Here is a 21,300-nt window from a genome sequence, read left to right as displayed (position 1 = left end):
ATTGCAGCACATCCTAGATGTATGTACTGATGCAGAGAACTGCTGATGGGAATAAGGAGAGCCACAGATAGCCAGCAGAGCAGAGAACTTAAAGGCAAACTCCAGTATTTTTAAGTATATATTTTTTTAATGTGAGCATGCAATCAACTTAAAGTAAATGCAAACCAAGATACTAAAATCTCATATAAGCCCTATCATGGCAATTCAAGCTTAATTCTCTATATGTAAATCTTAATTTTCATTATACTGTATCTGGTGATCCTACCATGAAGGTGTATGTTTAGGCACTCCCTAGTAAAGGGTGACAACACTCTGTTCCTTTCTCCTGCATTGTCACGCTGTCAAATGACATCCGCTGAAGACTACAAGTGGCCATTTCACCAAACATTTGGCAAGCATGGTCCAATGTTGTCACCGCCAGGGTACCCAGCCTGAGAAATGCATTGCAGCCATCATTGGAATGCAAGTAGACAGCAAGTGGCTGCAAATAGGATGCACGAAATCAGCAGCACTGTCGATGTTTAAAAATTTGTATATTGTTCTCTGCCTACCAGAGAGCAGGATCTGTTAGTGAGGTCTGCTCATTGTGCTCAGGATGCAACTCATTCTGTCTAGAGTGTTTCAAACTGGCTAAATAGGGAGGCATGTTGGACAGTGGAAGGAAACCTGACGAATGGGTGCATGAACTTTTGATACAGTCCTGATGATTGACAGAGGGAAAGTGCCTCGGTGCATTTTGGGATACTGTATAAAAGCCAGGAGCACATGTGCTAGAGGTCTTTAGCCTGGATAGCGGAGTCCCGGAGGGAGGGGGCGGCTGCCTCCTCCTCTATAGAAGTGGGGGTCGTCCTGAGGGCCTGGAGAGTAGCAGTGAAGAACTGAACCCAGAGGTCCAGAGAAGCTGACTGAGAGTGGAGACACTGAAGGATCTGTCTCTGCAGTACAGTGAGTACTGAATCTAGTGTCAAGGGGCTTGACCTGAGGGGGGCCACCCATGCTCCTAGGATAGTCAGTGGAAGGGTGTCAGTTGAAAGGGGATGGTAGTGAGAGTGTCCTGAAGATAAGTTTTCATCCACCAAGTCATCTTGTCAGAGAGTAAAGAGAGCAGTGGCAGTGTGGATTAACATCCTGGCTGTTTCTATTTGATATGAAAGTCCGGAAGATAGAAGTCCTCAACTAATGTGAATAGTTCAGTTGGAGTATCCCACTCTTGTCTTCTCCTATCCCAATTACAAATAAACACCAAAAAACCAACACCCCTCAACTATTAATTTGTGTGACAAGCCATCAGAAGCAAGGAGGGATCCAGGGACTTTATCTAAATCTAACCGTGTGCTGGTAATCAGGGGAGCCCGTCAAGACACCATTCAGCAGGCGCTGCGGGGACAGTGCTACACTGGAATGATGGACTGTGTGCCGCCAGTGTTTATGGTAATCTTTTGGTAAGAAGACCTCAGTTAGGGGTGTATGCCCCCCCCCCTCCTCCACTTTTTTGGGATATCTCTTGGTGGGTGCTCATTTTTCCCCCTCCCTATACTGTATGCCCTCCCCACAGACCTGTCGATCCTGTCTGGGGGAACTGCTTCCTACAGTGTTTTTGACCCCTGATGTCTCACCTGTCCTCCAGTTGAGCTGATGGAATGCAGATTGGTGACTCTGGGACCCAGAAGTAATGATGTCAATTCCGAGTCAGTAAGAGGAAGTGGGAGCCAGCTATTGGATGTTCACTGGCCTCCCTCCTCTCTGCCTGGTGGCGCCCACCATGCATGTCCTGGGTCCGCCAATGGACAAGTGGATCCTGGGAAGCATGGTGGGGGCGCGGTCATTATCAGGGTGTGTGGAAGCAATTCAGTCTCCAACAGCCAACCTGTCAGATATACACATACTCCAAACAGCGGCAGACACCATGAATGTGTAACCCCCCCCAAAGAATTGCTATCTTGTAGGAAAAATATTCATTGTCTCTAAGCCGTGCTCTGAAAATTATAACTTTTATCCTGAAATACTGCTGAAAATTGCAGTGCACTTCCTGGCAGACTGTATAACTGCAGTGTGAAATCGAAGGGTGTATTCACACCTGCGCATTTCCTAAATGAACAACAAAACACACAAAATGTGCATTTTGCTGTGCATTTCAGAAACATGCTAAAATCAGGGGTAGGACTTTTGATGCCATTAATCGTTAATGCCACCCTAAGCACAGATAGCCAAAGCATTGTTTGCTGTGCATCAAATTGTGCTACAAACAAGCCAAAACACGCACTGAAAAAATGCCCGACGCTTCACAACTGAAAAGGTTCTGGAGCTACTTTGTGGACAGCCCATTCAAGTTAACAGGCTGCCCCAGGTGCAACATGTAAAAAGCGCGCAAAAAACAAAAATGAGTAGGAACACGCGTCCCCGCTATGCTTAGATGAGAATGGGGCCTTAGGCACTGCTGCCTTTGACTGCTAGTCTCAGGAGATTTGGAGTGATATTTCTTGTCATTAATGTGTGCTGCTCACTCTTTTCCGTGCTGGAGAGGAAGCTGTACCTGAGGACCTACAGTATAAGGGCTCATTTAGACATGCAAAAAATTAAGCACCTATTAATGTTAAGATGCATTAATGGCGCATTTTCCATGCATTTTTGAAGCATCTGTGTCATATTAACCACTTAAGCCCCGGAGGATTTGGCTGCTCAAAGTCCAGAGCCTATTTTGCAATTCGGCATTGCGTGACTTGAACGGACAATTGCGCGGTCGTGCGACGCTGTACCCAAATGAAATTGACGTCCTTTTTTTCCCACAAACAGATCTTTCTTTTGGTGGTATTTGATCACCTGTGCCATTTTTACTTTTTGCGCTATAAACAAAAAAAGAGAGAAAATTTTGAAAAAATAACAATATTTTTCACATTTTTTTATATGAAATTCCCCCCCCCCCCCCAAAATGTAAAAATCAAAATTTTTTAACATTTTAGGCCAATTTGTTTTCTGCTACATATTTTGGTAAAAAAAAATCGCAATAAGTGTATTTTGATTGGTTTGCGCAAAAGTTATTGCGTTTACTAACTAAGGTAACGATTTATGTCATTTTTATTGTTTTTTTTTTAACGAGTAATGGCGGCGATCTGTGATTTTTTTTGCGGGACTGTGACATTGCGGGGGACAGATCGGACTCTTGACTGACATTTTTGACACTTTTGGGGGGTACCAGTGACATTACTACAGTAATCAGTGCTATACATATGCACTGTTACTGTAAAAATGACACTGTCAGGGAAGGGGTTCATTTTATTAGTGAGCAAGGGGTTAAGTGTGTCCCTAGGGGCGTGTTTCTAACTGTAAAGGGGTGTGGCTTTTGATGTAACCACAGAGACATATGATCCTACATAGCAGGATCGTATGATCTCTGCTGTTACACCAGGGAGAATGACAGGCGGCTTTGTTTACATTAGCCGCCTGCCTTTCTCCCTCTCCACCGGGAGATTGCGAGTGATCGGCAGACATTGGGTCTGCCGGTCACGCGTGCGGGGATGCAGGGGAACGAGCGGGGGCGGGAGCGCGCCTCCGGCGGGGTGCTCCTGCAGGCTCCTGGGCGGGCGACGTAGTACTACGTCACTTTGCCCAGGAGGGGCTGACTGCTGCAGTAAATATACTGTGGGCGGTCGACAAGTGGTTAAAAATGCTTATCAGATTGTATCATCATCCCAGCTTGTAACGCTACAACCATGCAGCCAATGTCATTAAGAACTATCTTCAGTGTAAAGAAGAACAATGAGTCCTGGAAGTGATGGTCTGGCCCCCACAGAGCCCTGATCTCAACATCATGGAGTCTATCTGGGATTACACAAAGAGACAGAAGGATCTGAGGCAGCCTACATCCACAGAAGATCTATGGTCAGTTCTCCAAGATGTTTGGAACAACCTACCTGCCGAGTTCCTTCAAAAACTGTGTGCAAGTGTACCTAGAAGAATTGATGCTGTTTTAAAGGCAAAAGGTGGTCACACCAAATATTGATTTGATTTGGATATCTCTTCTGTTCATTTAATTTCCATTTTGTTAAATGATAAAAAAAAACCTATTAGCACATTTATTTCTGAAAGCATTCCTAATTTACAGCATTTTTTCACACCTGCCTAAAACATTTGCACAGTACTGTATATATAGATATATATGTGCGTGTATTTAGATATCCGCACACACAAACAAGTAAACTGTATATAACCGTGGTGCTATTTATGAAAACACTAGTGTACATATAAATGATATGTGCTTTTTCTTTCAGTCATGTTTGGAAATAATGCATAAGTTCCAGCAGCTCTACCTGGCCTTTATCTTTGTACGATCGAGCTTCTTCCACCAGCGTTGAGACATCATTTGACAACATATTCTCTGGAGAAAGGTGAGTGGCATTCATACGCTTACATAGCATCTTTGCCTGCGGGGGAGAAAAGGAGAAGAGTCCAACTTTTTTGCAAAAGAAAATAGGTTTCAAAGAGCTTTTTCTTTCCATGCCAAGTGAACCTCTACCTCTTCCAGCTCGTGCTTTAAATAAATGATCTAGGAACAAATGTATGTTTAAACACAGCACTATCCCTCTGTTGTGTACGAAGGGAGGACACAGGAGGGTTGGAGGAACTGGAATTCTTAACCCTGGAAGGGTGAACGCGCTGATAGTTGTATGAAAACACTAAAAAAATCAGTTGCATGGGTCTCATAAATGATTTAAAGGGCACCCATTTCCCATTCAAGCAGCCATTTTATTGGAAGAACAATGTCCATGAAAATTCAGATTTTTAAATGATTACTTTTTTTTTTCCTTTTCTTTTTTTTTTTTAAATATCATTTTGTAATTGTGGTTTCAAATACATTATTTTTTTTTTGCTTCCAGTGTTCTTCCCATTTATACTGTATGTGTTTTGCTCTTTTGCTTCCAGTTTTTATGCGTATTGTTTCCAATTTGTACATATTTTGCATGCTGAGCCATTGACAATAATGCATCTTATGAAGACCAGCAGGAAACATTTGCAGGCTGCATTGGAACTACAACTCAAAGAAACCCATAGATGGAAATTGTAACATTCAATATGAAGGTACAGGCTTGCCCTGCTTGGTTTCTTACCAAACCATTGATAAACCGCATCAGCATAAAAGGGCCATAAGACAAGGCAATTAGATAGTGGTTTGTAGAGCAGACTTAAAGCGGAGTTCCACCCTCGGAAAGTTTTTTTTAATAAAAATACCCCCGGGACAGTCAGGGCTAGTGCATTCCACAATGGATAGCCTCTGAACTGTGCCAGGTCGCACTTACATGTAAGAAGAAATACTTACCTTGAAAATGTCTTGTCCAGCGCTGCCATCTCAGGTGTGAGCAGCTGAAGCCAGCGCATCCTCTTCGGCGTCCTCTTCTGTCTCCTCTTCGTCCCAGAATGCCCTGCACCGGCCCTGCTCCTCATGTCCGGTGCAGGCACGTCATTCCTGCACAGCTTCTGGGCATGCCCAGAAGCTGTTTAGCAGGGAATGACGTGCCTGCACCGGAACTGACGAGCGGGGCCGGTGCAGGCGCATTGATTCCATGACGCTCAGCTCCCAGGAATCAATGCAAGCAGGAAGTGACGTTGCGGGCCACGGCAGAAGAGAGAGGAACAGGAAGTAAGGTGAGTATATTTTCTTCTAAAACAAGGTAAGTAAAGAAAAAACTTTTTTTCGATTATCCAATTGTTTTACAGGTGACAGAGAGGAAGAAGATGGCGAAAAGTTGTATTTTAAGATGGAACTCCACTTTAAACCACTATTACAGATTGGCTGGAATCATTTGCTAATCTTTGTCCTGATATAATGGTGGTGCTGGGTGTGCCTACTTAAAGCAGAGTTCTGGCCTCAAAATCTAAAAAAATCGATTTTGGGCCATACGCTTGCTGAGGGTCACCTGAAAAAGAAATGGATGCTCCAAATTTTTGTTTTTGTTCACTTACCTTGTTTTTGAATAAAATATACTCACCTTCCTTCCACTTCCTCCCTCTGCGGCCGCGGCCCGCGCCGTCTCTTCCGGCTTGCGATGACTCCTGGGAGTTGAACCTCATCGCTCCTAGGAGTCAATGTGCCTGCACCGGCCCTGCTCGTCACTTCCGGTGCAGGCATGGCATTCCCTGCTAAACAGCTTCTGGGCATGCCCAGAAGCTGTGCAGGGATGCCGCGCCTGCACCGGAAGTGACAAGCAGGGCCGGTGCAGGGCATTCTGGGACTCCGACGTCGACGTCACCGAAGAGGAGGCAGAAGAGGACGCGCTGCCTTCAGCTGCCCACACCTGAGACGGCAGCGCTGGAGAAGAAATTTTAAAGGGAAGGATTTCTTCTAAAAGGTAAGTGCGACCCGGGACAGTTCAGAGGCTATCCATTATGGAATGTACTAGCCCTGACTGTGCCGGTGGTATATTTATCTAAAATTCACCCCTGAGGCCGGAACTCCACTTTAATATTCTTAATAGACAAACAGGTCATAGGTGGTGCAGTTTTCTTTCCTACAACCACAGCTTGTAGGAAGGAAAATCGCTTGATTTCCCTATCAACACAGTCAATGTTGATGGAGGAATCCCTGTGTTCTCCCGGCGGGAGGGCGTGGGGGAGCTATCCCTGCTGGGAGAACACTATGATTATTGCTAGCAGCTATAGCTGCTGGCAACAATCGCATGCTAGAAGTACAACATGCTGGTTGTTCTCAAGTCGATTGATAGATACTTGGGTACATTCAGCCTGTCCATAGATGGTTTGAATCTTGGCCAGTCCCTGCTGAACTGGCCAAGATTCAAACCATCTATGGCCAGCTTAAGATTCAGTTCACACTGCTGCGACCCAAAAGTTGTGCGACTTGATGCAACTTCAGTGTGACTTGAAGATGGTGTTATTTGCTGATGTTACTAATATTTTTTGTTCAGGCAGTGATTTGCAGGCTTTAATACAGGTGATTCATGTAGAACTGAGGAAATTGAAATTATGGTTTAATAGAAATAAATTAACATTAAATATGAACAAAACAAGAGTACCTTTTGGGAACCGCAGAATTAACACACCAATAGATATTCCGATGGAAGGGGTTATTATTGAAAAAATTAATACATTTAAATTTCTCAGGGTGATAATAGATTATCAAATCTGTTGGAAATCACGTATTAAGCATGTGCAATCCAAACTATCCAAAAGTATAAATAAAGTAAGACATATTCTGGATTATAAATTACTTTGCATTTTATATTGTTCAATAGTTCTTCCTTATCTCATTTATTGTGCAGGGGTTTGGGGCAATAATTATATGACTAGAATATATCCATTGATCATACTTCAAAAGAAAGCAATACGCAATATTTATGGGGCAGGATATAGGGATCACACAAACTCATTATCCTTACAGTTAAAACTTCTAAAATTCAAGGACACAATGCAATTTCAAACTACACAAATAATATTTAAAGCAAACTATTTAATACCAGGAATCATACAAAAAATATTTATTGCAAGGGACGTGTGAGTTACAGTATCTCACAAAAGTGAGTACACCCCTCATATTTTTGTAAATATTTTATTCTATCTTTTCATGTGACAACACTGAAGAAATGACACTTTGCTACAATAAAAAGTAGTGAGTGTACAGCCTGTATAACAGTGTAAATTTGCGGTCCCCTCAAAATAACTCAACACACAGCGAATAATGTCTAAACCGCTGGCAAATAAAAGTGAGTACACCCCCAAGCCCAATTAGCCATTTTCCCTCCCTGGTGTCATGTGACTCGTTAGTATTACAAGGTCTCAGGTGTGAATGGGGAGCAGGTGTGTTCAATTTGGTATTATCGCTCTCACTCTCTCATACTGGTCACTGGAAGTTCAACATGGCACCTCATGGCAAAGAACTCTCTGAGGATCTGAAAAAAAGAATTGTTGCTCTACATAAAGATGGCCTAGGCTATAAGAAGATTGCCAAGACCCTAAAACTGAGCTGCAGCATGGTGGCCAAGACCATACAGTGGTTTACCAAGACAGGTTTCACTCAGAACAGGCCTCGCCATGGTCGACCAAAGAAGTTGAGTGCACGTGGTCAGCGTCCTATCCAGAGGTTGTCTTTCAGAAATAGACCTATGAGTGCTGCCAGCATTGCTGCAGAGGTTTGAGGGGTGGGAGTCAGCCTGTCAGTGCTCAGACCATACGCCGCACACTGCATCAAATTGGTCTGCATGGCTGTTGTCCCAGAAGGAAGCCTCTTCTAAAGATGATGCACAAGAAAGCCAAAAACTGTTTTCTGAAATCAAGCAGACTAAGGACATGGATTACTGGAACCATATCCTGTGGTCTGATGAGACCAATATAAACTTATTTGGTTCAGATGGTGTTAAGCATGTGCGGCGGCAACCAGGTGAGGAGTACAAAGACAAGTGTGTCTTGCCTACAGTCAAGCATGGTGGTGGGAGTGTCATGGTCTGGGGCTGCATGAGTGCTGCCCGCACTGGGGAGCTACAGTTCATTGAGGGAACCTTGAGTGCCAACATGTACTGTGACATACCAAAGCAGAGCATGATCCCCTCCCTTCAGAGACTGGGCCCCAGGGGAGTATTCCAATTAGATAACGACCCCAAACACACCTCCAAGACAACCACTGTCTTGCTACAGAACTTGAGGGTAAAAGTGGACTGGCCAAGCATGTCCCCATACCTAAACCCTTTTGAGCATCTGTGTGGCATCCTCAAGTGGAAGATGGAGGAGCGCAATGTCCGTGATGTCCTCATGGAGGAGTGGAAGAGGACTCCAGTGGCAACCTGTGAAGCTCTGGTGAACTCCATGCCAAAAAGGGTTAAGGCAGAACTGGAAAATAATGGTGGCCACACAAAATATTGACAATTTGGGCCCAATATGGACATTTTGACTTAGGGGTGTACTCACTTTTGTTGCCAGCAGTTTAGACATTAATGGCTGTGTGTTGAGTTATTTTGAGGGGACAGCAAATTTACACTGTTATACAAGCTGTACACTCACTACTTTACATTGTAGCAAAGTGGAATTTCTTCAGTGTTGTCACATGAAAAGATATAATAAAATATTTACAAAAATGTGAGGGGTGTACTCACTTATGTGAAATAGTGTATAATCTAAGGGGTATATTTAATTTTAAGACTGCACAGACAACTAGGAAACGCTTCTGTATTTCTATTTTTGGATGGAAACCGTGGAACAATTTCAATGTGGAGCTCAAGAATTGTTTAAGCATAAACCAGTTTAAAACAAAGTATAAATGAATTATTTTTCAAGGTATTAATGAAGGTGTTTGAACTATTATTTTGTGTTTATTGTTTGTTTATCAATATTGTGATGGATTTTTTATTTTTTTTGTATTTTAATGTTAGTTTTGTTTGGTGTGTATGTGCATGTATCTATGCATATATGTGTATAATTGTGTAGTTAGAATATTGGTAAATAGTATATTACAGTATTTTTGAATTATTAATTATTGTATGATTTTATAGTGATGAGACATTGAATAGTTTATTACTAATTATGGAGAAGGGTTGGGGTTAGACAATTTGTACTTCTTCCCATTCCTTTTCCGATATTTAAACTAAATGATTTTTTATAGTTCTTTTTTTGTCTTCTTCTCTAACTATTTTTTTTGTGATTGTCTACTATTGAATGATTACTTCTTTTATTTTTTTTTTTACATGTTTGAAATAAAGTAAAACAAATTAACTGACTTTAATGCAATTTTGATGTTTTGTGGCTTCGGCAAATCATAACAATACAGAGTGTGACACATATTACTGAACTCACTAAACCCTCTGAAGTTGCAGCCAAAGTCACAGAGATAAGGCAAAGAAATGGTTTCCTTGCGACTTTACTGATTTTAACATTGCAGTCAAGGGCACTCCTGTCATAAGAAAGATGCAGAAAAGTAGAGCAGGAACTATTTTTTTCTTTTGTCGTTAATTAAGACGTCACTCATTGAAATGAATGTGTTTTGACTTGTCAAGCGACTTTCTGTGTTGCATTTGGCAGCAAGTCGCATGAGAAGTCACAGCAGTGTGAACCAGGGAATGATCTTTTTTGGAAAAAAATGTTTGTTTTTTTTTGTACTCACCATCAAATCCTTCTCTCTGAGTTCATTGAGGAACACAGCCTAGTATGGAATGACAGTAGGGTTATAGCGCCACCTCCAGGAATAGGACACTAAGCAAAAAAACAAAGCTCCGCATAAGGACAACCCCTGCTTGTGATTAAACCCTGCATCTGGTAAAGGAAGTTCAGTAGGTCACAAAGCAGTACCAGAAAAGTAGAGGGGTGGGAGTTTCTTCATGAACTCAGAGAAAAGGCTTTTACGGTGAGTATAACATAATGCAATTTTCTCTTTCATTCACTAAAGGGAACAGCCCGGTAAGGAAACTTGACCATAGGGTCATCCCAAAGCAGTGACCATTGAGGAGTGGCAAATACAGAAGAATCAACCACAAAACAAAACTCCCAGAAGGTAGGAAATAAACTTCAAACTTCAGCCTGCAAAACCTTGCTGCCAAAACATGCATCAGATGACGCAGCAACATCCCCCTTGATAAAACTTGGTGAAGATGTGAACGAACAACCAAGTAGCCACCTTACAGACTTGAGACATAGAAGATTGATGACAAAAGGCGCAGGGACGTGCAAACTGCCCTAGAGTAATGGGCCACCCTGCAGGAAGAGCCCCAAATGAGGATCTGCGCCTTCTGCAAAACTTCTCACTCGAGTGAGCAGAATTGACAGAGTCATGAGGTGCCCAATCCTCAGTAAAGATGGCCACTCAAGCATCAGCAGCAGCTAGAGAGGCAGGCCTATACCAAGACACCTACAGACCATAGGTGGAGAGGAAAACAAATGTATAAGGGGAGCACCAAAAGCAGGGGCAATGTGACCCGATGGCTCTGATGAAGAGGATTCTCCCTTGAAACGCGTCAACCCCATCACCACAGACGCCTTCCAATCCTCCTGCTTTACCAAAAAGCACCCTTGTCCTGGAGGTTTCCGGATTGCAAAAATAAATTATTTTTATGCATACGTTTGTGAGTATAATGTATGGCACGTTTTTTAATCTTCCAATAAATGTCTTGTGATATTGCACTAGGTCTTGTTTTCTATGTTTGCAATGTGACCTTTACCAGTACAAAGCCGGAAAATGGAGCCAACCAGTACACAATGGCTTCCCACCTGGTAAAATGGGCAATTTAGACCAGACCAGAGCAGAGCAGGCAAAATTGTCAGCTGAAGGAGTATATGAATAGAAATGATTTCAAGAGTTCGGCGGATGAGCCTAAAAAGGATGTGGGATCAAACGAAAGGGAGAAATATGAGCTTCATCATTTGGATGTATGGTTCAAAGAAAAAGGCTCAGGAGCTGCATAGTAAAAGGAGTTTAAGGTACTGTGGGATATATGAATGCTCGGGGTGTGAATAAAGGTCTGATGTGTTAATAGACAAGGAGTATAACCCATCACGGTGCATTTGCCATTAAATGATGTTTTTTTCACATTTAAAAATCATGTTATGCCTCAAGATTAGGTAGAACTTCCCAACCTTTATATATTTTTTGAAATCAGACACCCTGGAGAATAAAATAATGGTAATTCCAATTTTGTATGTCACAAGATATAAAGTCTATTTCAGAGCACACAAACGCAATGTGTTACCATTTTTGGTAAAATATGAAAGATCAAGTTGCACTGAGTGAATAGATATCCATAATGTCAAGCTTTAAAACTGAGCCCCCCACACACATTTACGATGAAACTCGGTACCCTATGTTTTATATAGACAGCGCTTTAAAAGCCCCTACAGGTCATCACTTGTGAATGTTGGCCCTAGAATTTTTAATCTCCTTCAGTGTGCATGGTGATATCTAACAAATGTGACGCAAGGAACATTTTCGTTCATAGGCTTTCTGCTTGGTGTGTTTATGTTTATATGTGCATGTATGTGAGGACAGGGTTGGCTCAAACTTTTTTGTGGATGGGGTTTCCTATTGCTTGGGTATGTCGTTTTTGACACTTTTTTTTTTTTTTCACTAAAACTTTTTATATCACATCACAAAAAGCGGGAAAAAAAACCCCACACCATAATCCCCCTCCACCAAATGATTTGGACCAGTGCACAAAGCAAGGTCCATAAAGAAATAGATAAGTGAGTTTAGGGTGGGGGAACGTGACTGGCTTGCACAGAGTCCTGACCTCAACCTGATAGAACACCTTTAACATAAATTAAAGCGCAGATTGCGAGCCAGGCTTTCTCTCCAATATCAGGTCCTCCCGACACTAGGGAACAAACGATTTCTGTTATGTGTGTCTCGCCTCCGGCTATCAATCCAAAGCCGCGAGCATGATTCTGAAATGCACGATGGTGTCTAATGTCCTAGGCAACCTCTCAAAAGTGGAAAATGGCAGCCAGAAGTGTGCAGTTAGGAGTCCTGAAAGCACTGAGTCACTGCCCAGAGAGGAATTTCCAGTAGTGAGGTACAAGAAAAGACCACCAAATTTAAATAGGTAAACACTTTAAAGTGACAGTAAACCTGCTAGCACATTATGAAGCACTTTCTTGGAGACAAAACCATTCAGCGGCACGCTGTCACTGCTGACAGGGCTTCCATCTTCACCTGGTCTTCCTTCCGGGTTTGCGGGCTCCGGCTGCTTGAATGGCCGAGCCACAATGACATGACTCCCACAAATGCATGTGGTAGCCATGGCCGTGGCGCAGAGCTCTGAAGGAATGGCATGAGTATGCTGTTCCTTCATAGCGCATGCACCGGTGACGTCACCGGCTGCCAAACAAGCGAATATCTCCTAAATGGTGCACGTTTATTAGGAGATATTCATCTTACCTACAGGTAAGCTTTATTATAAGCTTACCTGTAGGTAAAAATCACAAAGTGAAATTTATTACCACTTTAATTACATTACTTATAAGCAGAGATGTATAGTAACTAAGTAGAACTACTTCACTACTGTATTTAAGTACCGAAAGGCGGTGTCTGTACTTTCCTAGAGTAGAATTTTTTTCTCCTACTTCCACTTTTACTTCACTACATTTTTTCAATGATTTCAATACTTCTACTCCGATATTTTTTTTTTGTGCTGCATAGTTACTCGTTACAATTATAAAAATTACCACTGCCAGAACAGTAGATGGCAGGTTTCATGAAGCTCAAAACATGTGTATTATCAGCGCATACGAAAATAAATGCTACTGTATGTATAAATAAAAGCTGCATTTGAAATAATAAAAAACAATATGATGTTCAAACGTTTGACTTCTTTCTTTAATAACTACATAACACAGTACTTGTACTTTTACCTTCAGTACTTGAGTAGCAATTTTTTTTTCAAAACTACTGGTACTTTTACTTTCAGTACTTGAGTAGTAAAATTAAAAAAAAAAAAAAACTACTTGCAATACTTAAGTACAAAAAATGTTGAATACTTTAGTACTTCTACTCAAGTCACTTTTTGATCGAGCGCTTCCACTTCTACTCAAGTCACTTTTTGATCGAGCACTTGTACTTTTACTCAAGTATGGGTTTTCGAGTACTTTATACAACTCTGCTTATAGGGCATATAGAGCAACACAATAAAAGCTAATGAAAAAACAAAGTGTAAATTACCCCAAAACCTGACCCTTTCAAACCACTTGTGTGCTTAGAACTTTGGTGTGTCTTGTAGGATGAAATGATATAGTGTGTACTATAGATTCAAGTAATGACGCAGCAAGAAATGTATAGCCAGGAACTGGTATGTCCATGGTTCTGGTCCCATCAAGGGTCCAGGCTTTGCCTGCTACAGTGGGAATACCCCGAAAGGGAGCTTCATAGAACTGGACCATGGCCCTATATAGCACCCTGCAGCTAACTCACTCGTGGCACCATGTGCCAAGGTGAGCGTTGAACATAGGATCCAGTGTCAAGCAAACATTATGGGTATGGTTCCCAAGGTACACACTGAGGGTTATGATCTGGAAACTGGCGTCCATCAACAAAGGACACTAGAAAAAACTGGATCCTCACAGAATGGACAGGGTTACATGAATACATGGGGGGGGGGGGGTGGACCCAGCAAAGCTTTTGTGTCCAAACCCCTGAAGGTAACAGCACATAAACCATGGCCCAGGAATCAGTTCCTGTGCATTTAATTGTACGATAGGTTAAACATTTTGCAGTCGGATTGTGACTGTATGCCCAGCTGCCATGTAACCCTTATGGATAGATTTAGTTCCAATAATATGTCCAGGAGAACATTCTTTAAAATAAAAAAGAACCAGAAATTTCAGATCAGGTTTGCAATGAATAATATTTGTCATAACTGATAATGCACATTAAAGTAACTCCTAGAATGATAACTGTTGTCTACTAGTCACAAGGGTACAGTATTATGAAAAGTGTCTGAAATTGAACTGTCTGTGTTACCCATTACCATTAGCGCTTTAACCAGAATTTTGTTGATCCTTGTGGACAAAACTAAATTTTGTTTTGCAAAAAGGTGCATTACAGGTGGGGGCGTGGCCTGGCGCAGCATGTGAGAGGACGTGTGTGAGAGGAGCTCCGCCGGACCGATATCCTTCACCGTTAATCCTGCAGCCCTTCGGGCACGATAATCCTTCCTTCACCTCCCGCACACCCGCGGCACTGACCTCCGCATGTCTCCGCCGAAGAAAGGCTCTGAAGCTGCGGCAAAACTGGCTGCATTCCGGAGGCTGGAGAAGGAGGCCCCGATCCAAGATGGCGCCGGCCCGTCGCTCGTGGTGGAGGAGCCTGAGAGCCCTGCTACATCCAAGGTTTTGGAAGCGATTGCCACTTGCCAGACCATGCTGACAACTAAAATCGAGGAGGTGAAGGTAGATATATCTTTGATGCGCCAGGATATGCAGAAGCTAAGGGACAGAGTTGGTGAGGCTGAACACAGAATTAGTGAGGTGGAGGACTCCCTCCCCCCGTTGCGGGGCTCCTCGGACAGGCTGCAGCAACAAGTACACCTTATCCTCCAAAAACAAGATGACATGGAGAATAGGCTGCGCCGCTGTAACCTGCGGTTCATTGGCCTCCCGGAGGGCTCTGAAGGTGCTGACCCCTCATCATATTTGGAACAATTGCTCACTCAGACTTATGGCAGAGAATCCTTTTCACCCACTTTTGTTGTGGAGCGTGCACATCGCCTCTCAGGGCGCCCCCCCCCTCAGGGTGCACCCCCCCGCACGTTCATCGCTAAATTCCTGAACTATCGGGACCGAGATGCCATATTGCGCCTGGCCAGGGTTAAGGGGAACATTCCCTTTGGCAATCACAAAATAGCGATTTTCCCCGACTTTTCTGCTGAGGTCCAGAGGCGCCGCAAGAGCTTTTTGGAGGTCAAACGCAGACTGCGTATCAAGAATATCAAATACTCCATGTTGTATCCGGCCCGTCTTAGAGTGGAGGGCGAGGACCGAGCCCACTTCTTTGAGGATCCAGAAGCCGCCATCTCCTGGCTAGAAGGACTGGAAGCTAGAGCCTGACCACCTTGCCCTGGCGACTTCATGATACTTTCTCCCTGATGGCCTATACCTTAAGCTGCTGCAAGGGTGGAGGGGGGTTTTGTAGATCCTGTGGAACTCAAGACTTTGCATCCCCCTTCCCCCCCCCCCTCCCCCCTCATTTTCCTGCACTATTGCTCCTGTGTTTGACCGGCGGAGCGCCCTAGCTCCACAGATGGAACTGCTTTCTCTGTTCTCTTCCTATGGACTTCCACCTGCCCATAGGCTTTGCTACCCAGCGATACACCTGTTGGTTTTCGCCCCCTACACCCGCTAAGGCGTGTGTTTGTGCCCAACTCCCCTGTTGCCCCCTGCGACTTCTGCTGGACCTGGGCCCCCGGGCCCCCTTGTTTATTCTGATTGTATTTTGCTGTATTTTTGCTGAATACCCTGGGGGTCCCTGGCCTCCTGATCTTGCTCTTTCCCAGTCGCATGTGGGCCTGTTCTGGTTGAGGCACTTGTTTGGGAACATGCCCGCACAAGTTGGGGTTGGTGCAGGGCAGGGAGGGGGGATTGGGGTGTTACCATTGCTTATGGTTTATATTTGGTACAATCTCTATACTGTTTCTGTTTTATGCACATTGACCTCAAGTAATAATTATTTGCTCTTTTGCTGCCGTTTATCACCGCTGGTATATGACCGTGGACTTATTGGTTCCGTGGTCTTGCTGCCTGAGATCCTGGGAGCCTCCGCTCCGCGCTCCGTATTACCCCTGCCATGGCCGCATTGAAATTGTTGACGTGGAATGTCAGGGGTATGCGCGATAAGATTAAACGAACGGCTGTCTTTAATGTCCTACGCCGTGTACGGGCTGATATTATAGTTCTGGTGGAGACACATTTGGAGGGCCGTGTACAACAGTCCCTCAAACGACCCTGGGTTGGTTGGGTGCAGCACTCTGCTTATAGCTCACACTCCAGGGGTGTGGCGCTACTGGTGGCCAAATCGGTACATTTCCAGCTCCTAGGATCTCAGGTCGACCCAATGGGTAGATATGTTTTTCTCAAAACGTCAGTCTATGGGGAATTGATGCTACTGATGGCTTTCTATGTGCCCCCCCCTTACTCTGCTGTGATTGTTATGGAGGGACTGGCGTTTATGGCACAGAGCCCAGGGGCCCCGGTGATCTGGCTGGGTGACTTTAACAATGTGATGGACTCGGGTCTGGATAGGTCCGGTGGCGCCTCCCAGGCGCCGCCGGGGTCGTCCCCGACCAGGTTCTCCCGATTGTTGGAGAGCTTTGGTTTGGCCGACTCTTGGCGCAGCAAATACCCCGCTCAGCGTGCGTACTCCTGTTTTTCGGCTGCACACCATTCTATGTCACGCATTGATCTGATATTGCTGTCTCGAACCCTGCTCCCCAGGTTACTGACGGCAGGCTTCGCCCCACGGACTCTGTCTGATCACTGCCCTTATTGGATACTGTTGTCCTTGCCCTGCAATAGACCTCCCCCGGCCTGGCGCCTGAATCCCGCCTGGCTCCCCTTGGTGTCTGATGGGAACGACATTGAGGGGACCTGGACACAATTCTTCTCGGACAATGAGGGCACTGCCTCCCCGGCTGCGGTGTGGGAGGCGTTTAAACTGTTCGCCAGATCCACTATGATTTCCAAAATCAAGGCTGTTAGAGCGCGGGCTGCTGAGGAGATCTCCAGGGCAACGACAAATCTAATTGAAGCTGAACAGGCCTTTATGGGGGACCCGACTCCGGCACATGAATCTCAGTATAAATTGACCTCTAAAGTCCTTTCCCAACTTGACTATGAGAGGGCGAAATCTAAGATGTTTTTTCAGAAGCAGAATCTGTTTGCACATGGTGAGCGGGCGGGGAAACTCCTCGCATACTTAGTTCATTGTGAGGATAGGCCCCCGGTAGTTATTACTTTGAAGGATGACCTGGGTAATGAGATCGCTGATCCTGCTGCGGTGACACAGTGTTTCCGCTCATTTTTTAGTACTCTTTACACCTCTAGGGCTCCCGCTGACTGCACTGACATGCATGACTTTTTGGACTCTATTGACTTTCCCACTTTGACACCCGACCAGTTGGCGACCCTCGAGGCACCCATCTCTGTGGAAGAGATTGCAGCAGCCGTGTCCAAGTTCCCTAGATCTAAGGCCCCCGGCCTAGACGGCCTCCCGATTGAATTTTTCTCCCAATATTCGGAACTCCTTTCTCCTAAATTATTGGCTTTGTTTCAATCTCTATTCAAAGATGCAACCCTACCCCCTTCTATGCGGGAGGCGCTAATTGTGCTCATTCCCAAGCCGGGCAAGGATGTACACGCCCCAGAGTCTTACCGTCCCATCTCTTTGCTCCCAGTAGACACTAAAATCCTTGCGAAAATTTTATCCCTCCGCCTTAACAAGGTGATCCTTTCACTCATACACTCGGACCAGGCCGGGTTCATGCCTGGGAGGAACACCTCATTTAACCTTCGCCGGTTATTCATGAATCTCCAGGCACAGCACGACGGAATGGGTGGCAGGGTGGTGGTCTCATTGGACACGGCTAAAGCATTTGACTCGGTAGAGTGGCCGTTTCTGTGGACCTGTCTGGACCGATACGGCTTTGGACCTAATTTTATTAAGTGGGTCAAACTTCTATATAGCGCCCCGGTAGCTAGGGTCCTGGCAAATGGCTGGCAGTCGACCGCCTTCCCTTTATCCCGTGGCACTCGACAGGGGTGCCCCCTCTCCCCCCTGCTGTATGCCCTGGCCGCGGAACCTCTGGCGATGGCCATTAGAGCACATCCCGGGATTCGAGGCCTACGTAAGGGACCGCTGGAGGAGAAGATCAGCATGTATGCAGATGACACTTTGTTATATTTGGAAGACTCTCGAGAATCCCTACTCACGGCCCTTTCTTTAATTGAACGATATGGACGATTCTCCGGTTTTCAGATAAACTGGGATAAGTCACAAATTCTCCCGCTTGACGAGAGCCCGCAGGCAATTGCCCCCGCAAACCCGGCCCTACAATGTGTATCCCGCATTAAATACTTAGGGATTCAAGTGACAGCTAACTCAGCAGATTATGTCCCGGATAACGTTCAACCCCTGTTCCCTCTGCTTAAGGCTAAAATTCAAGTATGGTCCAAATTACCTCTGGGAGTGATGGGTAGAGTCAATTTAATTAAAATGATTCTCCTTCCCAAAATACTTTATGTTGTATGGCACTCTCCTATTCACCTGCCACTCAAGCTGTTTAAGCAGATGGAATCACTCCTCAAGACCTTTGTTTGGGGTGCTGACCGGCACAAGATCTCCTGGCGCAAACTCAAGAATCCTACAAATCTAGGGGGATTGGCCCTGCCGGATTTTAATCTGTACTATCTGGCAGCTCAGTTGTCCCAGTTCTTTCACATAGATAAAACGGATAGAGAACGCTTTTTGACCCTGCTCTGCCCTGGGTGGGCTCATCCCCTCGGGGACCCCCTCCTAGTTATCCTTAGGGGTGTCAGGGGCTCGCCGGAGCCCTTGTGCCCCAGATCTCTTCTATACCACTATTGTCGGATCTGGGAGGTGGTAGCGTCCAGGCTTCGGTGCCCTACATTTCACACATTCACCCCTCTGTGGCATAATAGCGCATTACGCGAGTTCCTTTCCATCCCTGACCTGTCGATATGGAGCGGGAGGGGTATTCTTCTCCTTAGCCATATCTCCACGGCCACTGGTCTGCGGTCTTACGAGGCCTTGCAGGATCAGTTTGCGATCCAGGGCCCCATGCACTACAGATACTTACAGCTCTCCCATGCCTATAGATCTCAATTCCCTGACGGCCCTCCTGAGCTAGAATCGGTTACCACCCTTGAGATTGTTAAAAGTACAGAACCCAGTCACCTTATTTCCATGTTCTACTCTGAACTTCACACACCTTCCTCGACCACCTTGGCTTTTGCACTTAAGACCCGCTGGGAGCGCAGTGTGGGGGCCATGGAGGATGAGGAATGGGAGGATGCCCTGGAGACGTGCCGCAGAGTGTCGCCAAAACTGTCGGATCGCCTAACTCAGACCTTTATAATACACCAGGCTTATCTCACCCCACTTAGACTGTCCAAATATCACCCAGACTTGGTCCCTTCTTGTCCTATGTGTGGAGACCCTGACGCCTCCTTCTTTCATCTCTTGTGGAGCTGTCCCCAATTACAGACTCTATGGCAACAAGTAGTCACATTCCTGCATGACAAGATGGGGTCTCCTCTGCAACTCTCCCCTAAGGAGTGTCTCCTGGGGGTTTACCCAGATGGAGAGATGCCCACATCCACTGTCATATTTCTTCAGGAAACTTTGTTTATAGTACGTAAACTGATAGCCAGGAGGTGGATGAGACCTACTCCTCCTACTCTAGGTTTGTGGATTAAGGAAGTTAATAGTGTCATCCCATTTCATAAACTTTTATATAAACATAGGGGGTGCCCTCGGAAGTTCAACAAGATTTGGGACAAATGGGTGCAGTGCCCTGATACGGCTCAGTAATGCAGTGGGTAACTACTTTACGTTGACCGCCCCTGGTACACCAATATTTTCTGTTCGAGTGTTGGATCGACGGAGAGCCACTGACTACTGCTTTGTTTTCACTATGTCTGTTCTGTTTCTCGGTGATGATCATTTTGTATATTTGTATTTTTGTACCCCAATGTGTTATGAACCTGATTGCAGTTTCAATGCACGGTTTATTTTTGTATTGTACCAAAAATTTCAATAAACCTCACTGTTTTAAAAAAAAAAAAAGGTGCATTACAGAACGCTCAAGTTATATTTATTTTTGTATGATACAGTCATTTTTTGCACTGAGCTGCATTGTTTTGGTACATGGTGACAGTGCTTTCAGTGCTGATATCAACAAAGAAAGTCTTACTTTTTTTAGAAAAAGAGTACAGATAAAGAGTAAGCTTAGAGTTAGGGGTAAGGTTAAGGTTGGGGTTACGCTGAAGTATCCCAGGAGATGGCAGCACCCTCTTCCAGCACACAGAAGGCTTAGCTGTGCATGTTTCCCTATGGGACTGTGTAGAGGTGCGTGTGACCATCCTTCCACTTAAAGTGATTATAAAGTTTCGTTTTTTTTCCCAAAGAAAATAACAAACATGTCATACTTACCTCATCTGTGCAGTTGGTTTTGCACAGAGCAGCCTGGATCCTCCTCTGCTCGGGTCCCTCTTCGGCTCTCCTGGCCCCTCCCTTTGAGTGCCCCCACAGAAAGAAGCTTGCTATGGGTGCACCTGAGTCGCATCACAGCTCCGTGTATCCATTCAGACATGAAGCTGCGGTTTGACCCTGCCCCCTCTCTCTTCTGATTGGCGAGCTGACTTTGGTTGACAGCAGCGGGAGCCAATGGCACCGTTGCTGTGTCTTAGCAAATGAGGAGGGTTTGTTCCGGACGGCTGAGACAGTCCTGGACATCACTGGATCAAGATGGGGCTCAGGTAAGCATCATAGGGCGCTGAAGGGGGCTGTTGCACAAAGAATGTTTTTTATCTTAACCACTTCAGCCCCGGAAGGATTTACCGCCTTAATGACCAGGCCATTTTATGCGATTTGGCACTGCGTTACTTTAACTGACAATTGCTCGGTCGTGCGATGCTGTACCCTAATAAAACTGATGTCCCTTATTTCTCACAAATAGAGCTTTCTTTTGGTGATATTTGATCACCTGCGCGATTTTTATTTTTTTTGCGCTATAAACAAAAAAGAGCGACAATTCTGAAAAAAAAAAAAACAATATTTTTCACTTTCTGCTATATAACATTCCCAAA

At 44.8% G+C, this 21,300-nt stretch overlaps 2 protein-coding genes across 2 annotated transcripts in view; one reads left to right on the top strand and one right to left on the bottom strand.

The window, feature by feature from the left end:
• SPACA9 (sperm acrosome associated 9) overlaps positions 1–21,300 on the top strand; it is a gene marked incomplete at its 3' end in the record, with an annotated part of 375,668 nt that overhangs the window by 209,024 nt on the left and 145,344 nt on the right. Inside the window, exon 2 of the mRNA XM_082264224.1 lies at positions 4,269–4,385. The remainder of the gene's footprint in view (positions 1–4,268; positions 4,386–21,300) is intronic.
• The window catches only part of AK8 (adenylate kinase 8), a gene marked incomplete at its 5' end in the record, with an annotated part of 296,745 nt that overhangs the window by 204,162 nt on the left and 71,283 nt on the right, over positions 1–21,300 (bottom strand). The window contains one exon of the mRNA XM_082262784.1: positions 4,308–4,421. Coding sequence (XP_082118910.1) covers positions 4,308–4,421 — 114 coding nt within the window. The remainder of the gene's footprint in view (positions 1–4,307; positions 4,422–21,300) is intronic.

This window comes from Pelophylax lessonae (assembly GCF_965119305.1).
Source record: "Pelophylax lessonae genome assembly, chromosome: 7".
NCBI lineage: Eukaryota > Metazoa > Chordata > Amphibia > Anura > Ranidae > Pelophylax > Pelophylax lessonae.
This window is presented reverse-complemented; position numbering and strand designations above follow the sequence as displayed.